The 15,047-nt window shown below is 62.0% G+C and overlaps 1 protein-coding gene across 1 annotated transcript in view; it reads right to left on the bottom strand.

Moving 5' to 3' along the window:
* TTLL12 (tubulin tyrosine ligase like 12) overlaps positions 1-15,041 on the bottom strand; it is a 17,924-nt gene extending 2,883 nt beyond the window's left edge. Inside the window, 13 exon segments of the mRNA XM_024737437.1 lie at positions 5-73; positions 1,687-1,768; positions 2,138-2,289; positions 3,009-3,120; positions 3,448-3,499; positions 3,502-3,554; positions 3,638-3,754; positions 4,977-5,053; positions 7,610-7,743; positions 7,823-7,982; positions 8,783-8,981; positions 10,948-11,117; positions 14,824-15,041. Coding sequence (XP_024593205.1) covers positions 5-73; positions 1,687-1,768; positions 2,138-2,289; positions 3,009-3,120; positions 3,448-3,499; positions 3,502-3,554; positions 3,638-3,754; positions 4,977-5,053; positions 7,610-7,743; positions 7,823-7,982; positions 8,783-8,981; positions 10,948-11,117; positions 14,824-15,033 — 1,587 coding nt within the window. The 5' untranslated portion in view covers positions 15,034-15,041.
* Positions 15,042-15,047: the final 6 nt, after the last annotated feature.

The raw sequence follows: 15,047 nt of genomic DNA, 5'->3' as shown, positions 1-15,047 counted from the left end.
TCACCTGGACGCTCTTCCAGGGGAATTCTGGGTATTGCTTCTCAAACTCCGGGACGAACTCGTCGTAGTGCATCTGCAAGAGACACAGGGTCCGTCGAGCTCTGCCCGGGGCCTCCTCTGGGCAGGGGCAGGGGAGGCCTGGCCTGCCCCGCTCTCACGTGGAGCCCTGATACTCGCCGGGGCCCCAGGTTGGCGCCAGCAGCCTCTCCAGCTCCACCCCCGCAGGGCACAAATGGGAGGCAGGACACGGGTCTGGGCTCTGGACACATTCACTTCTCGGAATGTGTCTCCATCTGTAAAACGGGACAACGCTTCCCGCCCAGCAAACCCGCTTGGCACGGTTGCTGTGAGGCTCCAGTGAGGCACTGAACACTGGGAGGCCTGGGCCAACGTGTCACCACGTCCCTCTCACGATGGTCACTGGACGCAGAGCTCGGACCCAAGTCTGCAGGGCCCAGGCCTGAGCTCACTGCCGGGCCCCGGCTCAAAGTGCCTGAGGACAGCAGGGGCTTCTCAGGCCAAGACGTCACCCAAAACACACCTGAGCAAGCTGGCCGTCAGCTCAGGTTTCTCCCAGAGAGGACCAGGACGGGCTCCCTATGGAAGCCCAACGTTCTCGCCCTGCTGGACACGCATCCCCACACGCGGGGGCTTCAGAGGAAATGTGACCCTCGGGACGACACCTGCTATGTAGAGGAAAGGCACTCAGGTCCTCAGAGACAACCTCAGCAACATCCCGGGACCCCGGCAAGGGCTCGGGCTCCTAGGGACCAGCTGTCAACACAGCCCAGGACAAGAGGAGGAAGGACCAGCAGCAGCCCTGCCGGCCGTGCACGTGGCCTGGCCACTTGGACGGCGCAGCGCCCCCTAGAGAACTTCTCAGACATGGCACAGCGAGAGCTGGGGGCGGGGTGGGGTGGGGGCACATTTACTAACAAATCACCCCGGCGCCTCGGAAACACAATCCCCACATTCAGGAGTGGCTGCTTCGAGGGAGGCGGGACCAGAGGCCACCTGCAGGCCTTGTGTGGAGCCGGGCAGGAGAGTGCCTGTGCCCTACTTCCCGTCTGCCCCAAACAGCCATAACCGACCTGCTGGTCCAAGAGGACCTCGTGGGACACACGTCAGGGGGCCTATTTCTCCTTCCCTTCTGCCTCCACCCAGAGCCAGCCTCTGCCTCTACCCAGGCTGTGCCTCCCCTACCTGTCCCAGGTGCACCACCGGCCAGCTGGGGGATCACGCCCTCACCTCGAAAGGAGCTGTGCTGACGCCTTTTGCTTGCGGTGCCCAGAGAGCACAGGGAAGACAGAGGGCCCAGGGTCCAGGCAGGGTCACAGGCCAGCAGAGCCGCCTGCCCTGGGGGCCGTGGGACACGAACCTGTGTGCCTCCCCACCCCTACCAGCGTCCTCATGCTCAGCGGGTGCCGAACAGAAGACGGCCTGTGCCTCCCGGCTGAGACCCTGCTCTGCTCAGACTTGCCAGGGGACCGGGAAGCCTCAGGGGCCCCCTCAAGCCAAGCAAGTGCCCCTCAGAGCTGCGGGGGCAGCTGTGGGAGGGGACGCAGGTACAAGAAGGCAGCTCCCCTGACCGTTAGGCAAGCTGCCGGAAGACAAGCTGACGGGTGTCGGGTCCCGTCTGGGCCAGCCTCCACGGGAACCCCTCCCCAGGCCGCGCCAGGCCCCTACCTGATTTAGCACCAATTCTGGGTCGTAGTTCATGACAGTGAAATGCTTCTCGTAGTCATCCAGGTCGTTGAGTGCGAAGGGCCTGCAGAACAAGCGGACAGACGCTCAAGTGGGTCCCGGGCGTGCAGATGCTGAGCCCCCTGGCCAGGCGCCGGTTCCCCCGACAGTGGGGTAGCCCTACACTGCCCCCGCCCCCCCGGCCAGGGGTTAACCACGAAGACCCCCACTAGGCCGGTAAACATCGTCGTGGTCTGAGGGAGCAGGTGCCCGTTCCACAAGGTGGTGGTGACACAGGCAGGGTGAGAATTACTGCCATTTAACAGAAATGGGCTCAGCGGGGTCCCTGCCGGGTGCTTGGTGGTAAAGGAGCCCCCGTGCAGGTGTTCTCATTCCGAATAAACGAGGGGCCCTGCCGCCCAGCCCCCAGCCCCAGCCCAGTCTCCCCAGTTACCGGTTGGAGAACCGCAGCCAGAACACGTCATAGACGAACAACGTCAGGGGCTTCACCGACCGTAGGAGCAGGATGTAGCGGATGTCGAACTTGACCCTCCCCACATCTTCTCGAAGGAACAAGACGGGACTTTCAATGTATTTAGACACAACCTGAGGACACAGATGCAGGCTCACAGGTGGCTTGTCGCACCTGGGCCAGGACAGAGCACCCCGACCTCCCCAGCTGCGGCTCCCACTCGTGGGACCTCCAAGTGCTGTCACCGCATCTGGAGGAACAGTCACTCCTGAGCCCACCTCCCGTCCCGGTGCCACGAAGGGACCTGCTCCCTGCACTCCGCGTCTTCCTGTCTTTTCAAACCTGTGTGTTAGTTGCAACAAGTTCTTTATCTTCATCTTTAATTGAAAAGATACCACCAGTTTTTAGCTTTGAAAACGGGATTCAGATTCTCAGCCGTAAATCCACTGACTCCCCATCCCACCACTGGAAAACTTCACAAGGGTCATCGCAGTGGCGTTTTCTCTCGGGCCTCTGTCCAGGTGCAGAACCTTGTGCCCTTCAATTCCCCCACTGATGGGCCCCATGCCACCACAGCGCTTTCGTCCAGGGCCCTGCGGGGCTCCCTGGCCTGGCCACCTCCCTCCTGCCGGGTGGTCCTGTGAGGCGCGGTACGCACGCGGGGATGCAGGTCAGACACACCCAGGGAGGCTCCTTCCTCTCACCCGACTGTCACACAGCCCCTTCCCCCCACTGGCAAGGGCAGGGGAAGGAGTGGGGGTGGTGAGACTCCTGTGAGCTGAAGAATGCTGACACCGGGACCTACGCACAGAAGTCCTCGCAGAGCCCCCCTCCCGGAGCCCCAGGGCCCCACCTTGGGGGAGCTCTCGCGGTGCCGGATGATGCTGTGCAGGTTCTTGGTGATGTGGGTGTCCAGGCTGCGGGCCAGGTTCCAGGGCTTGCAGATCCAGTGGTTGTCCTCGCCCCTGGGAGCAGAGGAGATGACCAGGCTGTGCCCTGGGCCCACCCTCCTGGGCACTGTGTCCCCAGTACTGTGGCAGCAGAGCAGGGGCTGAGGGAGGGGTCCCAGAGGAGACCTTAGGGGCTGGGCCTCGGCAGTGAGGAGCCGCCCTCCGGGAGGAAGGGCTGCCAAGCAGCAGTGCACCCAGAGCCTGCAGCTCCCGGAACCGTGGCCGTCGCACGGCAGGCGCTCAGCCAGGGGGCGGGCCAGGCGGGGTGGCGGGGACCACGGGAGCCTGATGGGCGTAGGGTCTCGGCCGCTGTGGCTCCGGGGGGCGGGCGGGGGTCCTCACCGCCTCTCCCGCTGCTGGAAGTAGCTGACGAACTGGGGCAGCTCGGTGCGCTGTTCTCGCAGGGGAACTGGTTCAGCAGCACGCTGGGCCTCTCCCGGCTCAGCCTTCTGCGGGGCCCAGGTAGGTGCCACTGGTCAGCGGGGGCGGGGGCTCCGGAAGGCGGTGGGGACCGGGCTGGGAGGCGCCTCACCTGTAGTCCTTTAAGTGCGAGAAGTGGTAGAGGATGTGGGCGTCCGCCTCGCTCTGGGTGAAGGTGAAGCGCGGGTGGCTGAGGTGGCCGAGGACCTGCTGGACGTCCGTGTAGACCCTGGGGGGGGCGGGGTGGGCGGAGGTCGGCCGCCGCTTGTCTGCCCAGCGACGGGGCCACTCGGACCCTGGCGACCCCGGGTCCCCCACCTGTGAGATGGCACCACAGGGCCACCTCACGCTCCTCCCGAGGACGAACCAGGAGAACCCGAGTGTTTCGTCAGGCAGGGGCTCCCTCCTCCCACGTGGAGACGGGACGGGTCCACACGCTGGGACCTCTGCCCTCAGAGAAGGGAGCCGGCGCCCCGGGGGCCTGCAGGTGAGCGTGTGGCCGAGACACGCGCCTCCGATAAGGCCTCATTCCACACCGGCCCCGTGGGGAGGAGAGGACAGGGCCTGGGAGCCTGTCTGCCGGGGGTGGTGGATGCGGCCACACTGTGGAATTTCAAGGTGGGAGGGAGGCCTGGCCCTGGACAGCGATCCAGGGAGGAAGAGAGGCGAGGAGCTGGCTGCTCGGGCGGGGCCGGCATGGGGCGCTTAGTCCATGGTTGGGGCGTGGAGCACAGCTGTGGGGAGGGGGCGAGGCTAAGGGGGCCTCCGTGCAGCCTCCGACCTGAGGGGGTGGAGGGATGCTAGGCAGTGAACTCAGGTAAGGGGAGGAGGGCCAGGCTGAGGGCCAGTGGGAGGAGACCCCAGAACCTGGGGGAAGGGGTCAGTGGAACATGGTGTCTGTTCCAGCTGGAGCAGGTGTGGGCAGCCAGAGGGAGGGCCTCCCCCTGGAAACAGAGGCCAACCTGCCCCTGGCTGACCCAGGACCTGCCGCCAAGCCAGCTGGACGCCTGGTGGGCGTCACCCAGGACCTCCACTTCCTCACCCGTAAAAAGGGAGCATCTGCTTCCACCCCGGGTCCAGCCTGGGCTTGCTGGCCTGTCCGGCCTTACGTTGAGCTGCCAGCCCACACCTGCAGACACCTGGGCGCGGCCCCCCCGGCAATCTGGGCGGCTCTCCTGGGTGCCCAGCACCGTCACTGTCGGCACTGGCTCCCTGCTTCCAGAGGCCGCGCGCACCCCAGCTCACCCTCGCTTCTCGGGCGCTCTCTCGGTGAGCCTGAGACCCCGCCCGTGGCGTTTCCGTCACTGCTGTGCTACCAGGGGGCAGAGGACTTACTGAGGCCGCCCTGTACCGAGCACCGTTCCAGGAGTTGTGGGGACTGTGAGGCGTGTGTGAGGAAAGGGACCGAGGCAAAGGCTCAGTACAGGCTGGGGGCAGGGTGGGCTACGCACTTGAAGACGTGGTCGCAGGGATACACCGCCGGCTTGATGGCCAGTGGCAGCTTCTCCTTGTTTTCCTCCAAAATGGCCTAGAAGGAAAACACTGGAGGTAGAAACAGACCTTCAAAGAAAGGAGCACACGCCTCCCCATCCTGTACATCAGGGTTTTGGGATCCCAGGGGGCACACCTGGACCTCAGGTAGAGCCCTTCGCAGGCACCGCAGCACCCAGAGCCCTCTGACCACCCCCATCCCAGGACTCCGGGGCTCAAGACCCCTCAGGTGCCAGACAGCCCGTTCTGTGTCAAAAGAACAACGTACACATTGCTCTAAATGCTTCCTCCAAGTCACAAGCAGCCCAGAAGGTGCCCAGCCTGTCCTGGGAGGGGGCTACCTGGTTCTCGGGGAGCCCCCAAAAGCTGCTCTGAGCTTAAGCAGTGTGATGGTTTAAACCATGCCCATAGGGACTTCCCAGGTGGTCCCCCAGTGAAGACTCCGTGCTCCCAGTGCAGGGGGCCTGGGCTCGATCCCTGGTCAGGGAACTAGATCCCATATGCTGCAACCAAGAGCCCGCATGCTGCAACTGAAAAGATCCCACACGTGGCAATGTAGATCCCATGTGCTGCAATTAACACCCGGCGCAGCCAAATAAATAAAATAAATAAAATAAAACACGTCCATAAACTCTTCTACATTCCTTTTGAAAGGCAGAGTTCATTCATCTCCCCTTGAGCGTGGGCTGGGCTGAATGAGTTGTTTATAACAAATAGAAAGAAGTGGAACAACAGTTTGCTACTTCACGAAAGGCCCTGCAGTCTCCTCCCTGCCTTCTCTCAGATCACCTCCTCCGAGAGAAGTCAGTCACCATGTCCCGAAGACACTCAAGCAGCCCCGCGGAGAAGCCCACGGCTGGGGAGGAACTGAGGCCTCCTGCGCACAGCCGGCGCCACCTTGCCAGGCGTGAGTGTGCCACGTGGGGGCCCGTCCTCAGCCCCATCGAGCCTCAGACGTCAGCCTGACCGCGCTCACGAGACACCCTGGGCCAGAAGCACCCAGCTGGGCCGCTCTCCACCTCTCTACAGAAAGCGAGAGACAACAAATGTCTGCTGTCTTGAGCTGCTATGTTTTGGAATAAATTGTTACCTGGCGCTAGCTAACTAATACATGCAACCCCAGGGCGCAGGCCTGATCCAGATGGGTCAAATGGGGAGAAACAACCCGAACGCTTTAGAAAACCAGTGTCTGGACTCTCTTCTCTTCCTGGCCAGTGGAGGGCATCCTCCTCAACCCCCCACAAATGCTAATTTCAATTCACGTTCCTTTAACAACCTCAAGATCCGGAAGCCTTTGTTCCTAAGCCATTCTTAAACCGCCCCCCTTCGCATTCACTGACTTGTTCAAGTGTTTAAGCACGTACTAGGTGCAGGCACTCTATAAGGCTCTGAAACACACCTCTGAATTGAGAAGGGTGATCCCTGAGTTTTTGACAGGATCAGTTCAATTACCACTGGCTTAGGTTAAATTCATAGGGAAAAGTGCCAACAGGGCCACTGTGTCAGCCCAGCCCTCCCAGTCAGCAGCATCACAGAACAGCTAACGCCACACGCGCTCCCCCCTCTAATGCGAATTAACTAGTTTACTCCTTTGCACAATCCTCTGGGGCATTCAGTGAGCATGTGATGTGCTGGTGGGAGCAGGGAAACTTCAACATGTGGGGCAAGGTCGGAGCCTCTGCCCACAAGTTACCAGGACCCCTTGGTTTTGGACTCCCGCCTTTCCACCAGCTGTGTGGCCTTTGGCAAGTTACTTAACCTCTCTGTGCCTCAGTTTCCTCATCCTCAGTAAAATGAAGATAAAATACGTCCAGATGTCCTAATGTAAGGATTATAGCAGAGCAATGCCCGTAAAGTGCTAAGCAGAGGCCTGTGCATCTCTTGGTTTCCAACTGGGACCAGCTGACGGGAAGCAGTGGCAGGAGATCAGAGGGCAGGGCAGGAGGAGAGAGGGCCAGGGTGTTAATTCCTGCTCAGCCCTGCCTGGTTCTGTTCCCACAGGCTCTACTTGCTGCCCTACCCCAGGCTGCACCAACCCTGGGTCCCTAACCTGGCCGGCCTCACGGACTGGGCCCTGCACTAACTCACCACCAGCCAGGCACTTGTGAGTGGTCCCTGGTGGGACCCAGACCACGGACGGAAGCACTGCCGTCATCCCCAGCAAGGACACCGATGACGACCACTTGTTGGGGGCCTACTGTGAGCCAGAAGACATCCCATGCTGTGTCTGAACGTAGTGTCCTCACATCCCTGGTGAGGGAGGTGTCAGGAAATGGAGAAGCGGTACGGAGCTGGGATTCACAGCGGAGCCACAGAGCGCCCCCTGCTGCAACAGCAGCCCTGACCTCCAGTCCCCCAGCTCTACCCAACCCTCGGGAAGGACGGCTCCCAGCATCGGGACCCCGGGGTCTGGGCCGCAGGCAGCTCACGTCTGCTCCCTGAGCTCTGAGCCCCTTGTTCCTCAGACACCCCCAGACTCTCCTCTCCCTCCCACGGCAGCCAGCTGGTGCTCAGCAGCATTTGGTGACCGGGTGAGGAAAGCTCCAGGAGCCACCGGGCAAACAGGCCCAGGGGGCGGGGCTGGAGGCCACACCTGGTAGTGCTCGTCGGCTGGCTCGGGCGTGGAGGAGCTGAGGTCCAGCAGGTCGGCGGGGGCCCAGGGCAGCAGCGCGCACCTCCGGACCAGAGGGTCGGCCTCTCCGTAGGCAAAGTCCCGGGTCACCTCCTCTGCACCAGGACATGCGGGCAGTCAGGGGGTGGCAGAAAAGCGCCGGCCCTTCCTCGGGGTGGGCGGGCTTTGACTTACCGCCCGTGTCCAGGTCCCTCAGGGGCCACAGCAGCGTGTAGGCCACCCGCTGGGGCATGTAGAAGAAGGGCGCGGTGGCGAAGCTGGGCACGTCCGCGTGCTGGATGCGCGAGCCGAACTCGTCCATGATGTACCACACCGGCACCTTCTCCTCGGCCGTCTGCGGGCAGAGCACATGCCACCCTCGCCCACTGCTCCGCCTCCCCGCCCCATCCCCGCCCCAAACACCTACCACCGGCCCGTCTATGCCCAACTCTCAGAGCCTGGAGCACCTACCACACATGCCTTCAGTCCCTTGAACCCGTGGCCTCCGGGCCGGCGGCCCTGCCCTGGCAGACAAGGACAACAGGCCAGCGGGCTGCCGTGTGATCACGTGTGTGGCAAAGGTGTACGGAAAGAGGGCACGTAGCCTAGTAGCTACAGGGATGGTTTGGTTCTGTGTGCAGGCGGAGGAGGGGGGAGACTTCTGAGTTCAGGGAAGGCTTCCTGGAGGAGGCAACAGCTAAGCTGAGATCAGGAGAAGCAACTTTTGCCTTTTCCCGGACTGAAGGTGGTGAGGGGCTGGAACGTAAGGGTGGGTCTGGGGAGGCCGGGGAGGCGGGTGGTGATGTAAGCCCAAGGACATGTTGAAGGGACTCAGCTCTACTCCCGAAAGCAGCAGGGTATCACTAAGGGCTTTTAGGAGGGTGACGGAACCAGAAGAGGCCAGGAGAGAGGCAGCCAGGTCACTGGGGTCCGTGAGCCCAAAGGCTGCATGGACACCTGGGTACCCGGCACCGGCTGGCCCGAGGCAAAGAGTAACAGGTCCGTGACAGAGCCACGGGGAACCAGGGTAGTTTCCACTGGCCACAGAAGATGAGTCTGCTCACTTGCGGGGTAAAAGGACGCCTCCCGCTAGCCCTGACGGCACGGGGCAGCGAAGGCCTGTCTGCCTCCCCTGGGGCCCGGCTGCCCGCTCACCCCGTGGGCCAGCTGGTAGGTCTGGTTGAACTTCCACATCTCCTCCAGCACCAGGTCCACGGCCTCGGTGCTGGGCAGCTCGCCGTGGAACTCGATGCCCATCAGGTTGGCCATGCGGTGCAGCAGCCCGGGCACCTGCTGCAGCTGCTGGCGGGCGTGCGCCACGCGGCACGTCCAGGCGTGGTCGATAAGGAAGATGCTGCGGGCACAGGTTACAGGTGAGCGCGAGGCTACCAGGCAGGCAGGGCAAGAAGGGAGGGTGGAAAGAGGGCCAGCAGGCGGGATCCGCCTGAGGAGGAGGCCGGGCTGAGGCCTGGACGCCGCACCAGGCCTGGGTGGGGATCCTGGCTCTGCCGACCACCCGCTACGCGGGCCTGGGACAGTGCCTCTCTTTTCCAGTTTCTAAAACAGGGCAACACGGTCCCTACCCCCTATCACCGGGCTGACGTGAGCACCAAATGAGACAAGACAGCATGCTGACCGTACACTGAATCCTCATGTATTCAGTGATCACTACGGCGATCACCGCGACAGTTAACTGTCCTCAACTGGATTTTGAACTGCTGGAGGGCAGGTCCACGCCCCCCAACCTTGCTACTTGCAGGCAGACACGCAAAGGAGCCCCACTCAGAGCTCACTCGTGCTTGCCCGGGACTTCTGGGCAATTCTTGGGAAGCACCAGGGATTTCTGCGGGAGAGGCTTCAAGTCCCCACGTGTACGGACACCTGCAGTCCACACAGTCCGGTCTCTCTACAGGAGCCCGGTGGGCCAGCTGCATGGCTCTCACACCAGCGTGGTGGAGGGTTGGGTGTCCCCACTGCAGGCCCAAGGACACGACTGCCCCCAGCCCACAGGCCAGGCTGCCCGGACACCATCCAAGCCCTGCTGGACTCGGAGGCTCTGAGCGCACGGGGTTCTGCCTGCTGGGGAAGCAGCCCTGGCCTGGCGCCCTGCTAACATGGAGGCACAGCCACCACTCCGGTTCTTAGGTTAGGGGGCAAGCTCAGTAGTAGTTATTTTACTGCACTTACGTTATTTTTTGTTTGCATATCCTGAAACAAATGATTTATTCCCGCCCTCGTGCGTAGTTTATGACCGTGTGAGACACGGCCAGGCCTTCAAAGTGGAGCGTCTGGGGGTGACCTGGGCAGACGCACACTCGGACTCACAGAGGTCTGGAGGGAAGAAAGGCCCAGGAGGAGGAAGGACGGCGGAGCCGGGCTCCAGCCCAGACGCCGGCCCCATCCCTCCCCAAACCTGCCTGGCGGTGTGCGTGGAGGGGGCAGAGGCCGGGAGCTGCTCGAGGTGGCCGCTGGGCCCGAGCCCCACGGCTGGCACAGGCGGCAGCAGAGCAGGCGCCCGCGCGGGTCCGCTGTACCGAACTTAACGAGAAAGGGGAGCCTGCAAGTTTCTGAGTTGGAGGGCACGGGGGTGGAGGAGCTTGGCTGCTGTCATGACCCGTGGGGGCCCTCCCACCCCACCAGGGGCTGGTGAAGGAGCCAGACTTCCTGGAGGAGCTACGGTCACAGGGGCCCGGAAACCCCCAGAGGCCAGCAAGTTTCTCGCTCAGGGTTCCGGCAACGTCGGGCCGAGGGGCCTGTGGGCCTCTCCTGGCGGAGGGCAGCCCCTCTTGGCCCCTGGGAGGCAGGAAGCCTGGGGGCTAGGATCGACTCTGGCCTTTCTACCCTGTGGCCTCGTGCCAGGCCCAGGCCCACTCCCAGCCTCGGCGCCCTCACGCGAGGAATCAATCAGGCCATACTCCTCACAAGCCGGGGTGTAAAGCGCAGGGCTCCACCCAGAGACTGAGATTCAGCAGGACCGGGGCGAGGCCCAGGGTCCCTGGAAAAGCCCGGGCTCATGAGTCCAGGCTGCCCTGGGGTCAACACCCACGACCTTAACCAGCTGTGTGACCCTAGGCAAGTCCTTCCCCATTGTTTCCTCACCAGCAAAACGGGAACTTGTCACACCTCCGTGGAGGGGCCGCTGCTCTCAGGACAGCATGAAACACGACTAACGCAGGAGTGTCGCCAGTGTCGGGGCTGAAGGGACCTTGTCTCAGGGCTAAGAGGCCAGCGCCTGGCACCCAGGAGCACGTGTGCTCGCAATGACAGCTTCTCCCTAGCGGCCACGGTGCGGGTGAAAGGCATCGGCCAACGGCTCCTACCTGTTGGGGTCAGCCGCCTGGAGCCCATTCTCATTGGTCACGATGACCTTGTAGCAGAGCTGGCCGCCTGGGTTGGGCTTCTTCCGCGCTTCCCGGGCCGCCTCGTCCTCACTCTCCTCCTCCACTTCCTGCACCTGCATTATGCCGAACATCTCCCCAGCGTCGAAAACCTGGGGCCACGGGAGGGGGTGTTGGCAGGAGACCCCATTCCTGACCCGTTCCTTCCGCCACAGCCCGGCCTCGAGGACAAACTGAACCCCTAGGAGAAGCAGGACCTCTTTACTGCCCAGCTACCCATTTTACAGGTGGGGAGATGGGTTCCTAATCAGTGAGAATGAGGCCCTAACCTCCCCCACTATCGCTGGCGCTATCATCCAAGGCCCCTCAGCCCGTGGGACCCAAGCTTGGAGGTGGGACTGCATGCATGTGTCCCATGATATCTAGTCTGGCCTCTTGCATTACAGGGAAAATGCGGCTCAAAGGGCAGAGCGGGTGGCTCCGGTCACGCTGGAAATGACTGGAAGAGTGAGGATCCTGGTGGCTAGGGACTGCACCCCAACTTTGTTCTCACCAGCACCACCAACCCAACACCAGGGCAGCGGAGGTGACCCAGAAGGAAACAGGGGCCCAAGAGCCTCCTGCCACCACCACGCCAGCCCAGGTCTGCACAAACCGTGGCCTGGGTCTAGTCTCCTGAGGTCCTGGGCCAGGATGGGACAGAAGGTAAGGGCCTTGGTCCTTGAGTTTCCCTGGCAAAGGGCAACTGCCAACCACATGCAGCTGGTGAAGGTGACAAGCCAGTCGGTCCCCACACAGCCACACACATGTACCTGGCGTCTGCCACAAGTCGGCGAGGGGCCTTAGGGCAGATTCTGCAGCCAGGCTACGTGACCTTGAACAAGACACTGAACTACTCCGTGCCTCAGTTTCCCCATCCATACAATGGGAATACGAAAACCTACCTGAGGGGCTTGTTGGGAGGATTAAATGATTAACACACGTGAAGAGCTTAGAAGAAGCTAAGCTTGGCAAACCCTCTGTAAGCACTTGCTACCATCACGACACTTTTGAGACTAGTCTCTCACCTGGGAAGGGGGCATCAGCCACCTTCCAGCAGAGCTGAGAGCGATACGTCAATCAAACAGTACACAGAGAGTCCGTGGCATAGAGCAGGGACTCAGCGAAGGCCAGCTGCCCCTAAAACCTTTCTCATGACTCTATTAAAAACAGAAGAGAAACTCATCCCAGTAGTTGGAAATCAGCCATCCATTCGGGCACAAGCAGCTGGGATGTGCTGGGCAGGACGGGCACTTGGGGGTGTGAGGATGAATCACTCATGACCTTGCCCCGAGTGGCAGAGGGGCCATCTGAGAGGACCAGGTAAGCGGTGCGGGGGCCTGGAGGGCCGGATAAGACTTTACGGGGAAGCCGTCACCTGAGGTGAGCGGTGAAGGAAGGGGAAGATTTAAACGTGTGGCCATGCCGTGGTGGTGCAAGGACTCCAGGCAGAGAAGCTGGGGTGGGAAGGGCTGTGGAGCCGACCGGGGCCATCCGCAGGGGAGCTCGGGCACTTTTTGGGATGGCGCCTTTAACCCCCCCACCCCCGATCCCAGGGTGAAGCCACTACCTTCCCTCCAGTTTGGAGATGAGAAGAGAGCAGCTCAGAGGCTGGGACTCACACCTTGGGCTTCCACCCAGAACCCCGTATCCCAGCCCTCTACCCCCAAACCTGACAGGAGGGAGGGGACAGTACAGGGCGTGGCTTCTCCCAGCTGTGAAATGGGGGTGACCACCATCCCCTCACAGAGGGACTGGAGGAGGCCCTAACGAGGTAAGGAAGGGCAATGGTTTTGCAGCTGGGAAGTTCCTGCAGACAGAAAAGAGCTGAAATTTACTGTAAAACACTCCCCATCCTTTCCAAGGCACCGGGGTCCCCGGCTCGCGGGGGGCTGGAGGGGCCCCATTCCTGGGTCAGCAGGTGCCTGTGGACCTCCCCCACACCTGGGCGCACAGCAGCAGGCTTGGCAGAACAATGGCTGCAGGTTTGGGTCTGGCAGTGGTGACTCACAGCTCTGCCCATAACCCGTAACGGCAAGGGAGGGTCACGGAAAAGTACTAGCTGTCCCTCAGCAGAGCGACAGTGGCCAGGCGGCCTGCAGATCTTGCAGCCAGGATGGAGGGGACATTACACTCTGGTGACTATGAGTTGGGTACACCTCTCCACCCAGTCCCCCACCAAGACTGTGGAAGTCGGAGCCATGTTTCCTGGTCTTCACTTTCCAGAGGGAGACATGGACTCAGACGGGCAAGTGACTTGCCCAGGTGAGTTCACTGCCCACAGAGGCTGGCAGGGCCGGAGCCAGGGTGTTTCCACCTCGTGCTCCTTTCACCCAGTACACGAAGATCTTTTTATCCTAACAAACCACTGGGGTCCCCTCCTGCCCAGCACAGGCCTGGGACTAGGGTAAGTGCTCAGGAAATGCTGGTGAACTGAGGGCAAGTCATAAGGAGGAAGAGAATTCACTGTTACAAAAGGTAGGTACCAATAACACTGCACCTTTTTTTATAGCAACTACTTGTGTTTTGGGCAGGAAGGTACTGGTCCAACCCTGATTTCAGCAGCCTTTTCCTGGCTCCAGGGTCCCACTTCGCCACCTGCACTGCTCAGTCTGTCTCGGTCCAGGAGGCAGTCCCTGCAGGAGCCTGGTTCCAGCTCATAAGGCCCCAACAGAGCGCCCGTGAACGTGCTCTGGCTTCAACACGTGGGCAAACCACCAAAACCCAAGGCCCACCCCTCAGCCGGGACCCTGCGGAGGCCCTTTGGAGACAACAGGCTAGAGCACAGGCCAGCAGAAAAGAGCCGACCCCACAAAAAGGGAGACACTTGAAGCGTGTGAGCTCTTTTCATTTTTGTTTAGATTCTGTCTCCACCTCCCACAGCCTGTCTTCGTTGATATGCAAAATGAAGGTGACCCGGGGCTCAAATCAAATGAAGAAACACGAAAGAACTCTACGACCTAAACAGTTAAAGCCGCACAAACTCACTGGACGTCTGTTTTCCCTGAGGCAGGTAGTGGCTGAAAGCAGGCTTCTAGTTCTGAAGTCTGACAGACCTTGGGAGTGTCACTTCCTCTTCCTGAGCCTCAGTTTTCTTCACTGTATAAAGTGTGGGTGATGAATCTTACCACCCCCCGCCCCAGGACTGCTCTCGGCTCGGATGTGTGGAGGACGCAGCACAGAGCCTGGCACACAACGGGAGCCAAAGTTCGTTTCAGTTCCAGTTCTCGCCGCGGCCCTGGCCCAGCCCCAGATGCTGGCAGGACCAGGGACACAGGTACAGGCTCTGGCCGCCACTCCTAGGCCACAAACCGCCATGGAGTTAAAGTCTACCGCCATGGAGTTAAAGTCTAAGTCGGTCGTTAAGGCATTCGTGGCTCTTCATCCTCAAACCACCGGCCGTTTTCCCTGCATCGTCCGTTAACGCCGCCCCCCAACTCTCCGCTGCGCGTCTCACCGAAGCCCGCCCCGCCCCGGAACGCGCTCGCTCTCCTTCTCCCAGCCACGATCTCCCCCGGGCGCCCTCCCAACCTCCTCCGCATGCGTCCTCCAGGAGGCCCTCGGCCGCCCCACCCCAGCAGCTCTCGGCCAAGAGCCGGCCCGCAGACCACACCCTTCCTGGTAGAAGGGTCCAGAGCGACCCACCCCCAGCGCGCCCCGGGCTCGCGCTGACCAGGACTGGAGGATGCGCGCCTCGAGGACCCGCATCCCAGCTTCCCTGGCACCTCTCAAAGGGAGCCCGGGGCGCTCCGGGCGCGCCCTGCACCCCGGTTCTCCCCGCCCGGCGCGTCGCCCTCCTCGCGTCACCCCAGCCCGCACCTCGTGCTCCAGCTTGTGCAGGAGGCGGCCCCAGTACCGCTCGGGGACCCCCGACGCGCGGAGCGCCGGGCCGTGCAGCGCCGCGAACTTGGCCCGGGCCCGCGCGTCCTCCTCCGGGTCCGGGCCCAGCTCCGGGTCCGGCTCCAAGCTCGGCGCCGACTGCGGCGTCAGGACCCGGCTGCCGCGCTCCAGCCTCGCGTCGGCCTGCATGTCGCCTCCACCAG

This window comes from Neophocaena asiaeorientalis, unplaced genomic scaffold (assembly GCF_003031525.2).
Source record: "Neophocaena asiaeorientalis asiaeorientalis breed wild unplaced genomic scaffold, Neophocaena_asiaeorientalis_V1.1 scaffold242, whole genome shotgun sequence".
In the NCBI taxonomy this organism is placed as follows: domain Eukaryota; kingdom Metazoa; phylum Chordata; class Mammalia; order Artiodactyla; family Phocoenidae; genus Neophocaena; species Neophocaena asiaeorientalis.
This window is presented reverse-complemented; position numbering and strand designations above follow the sequence as displayed.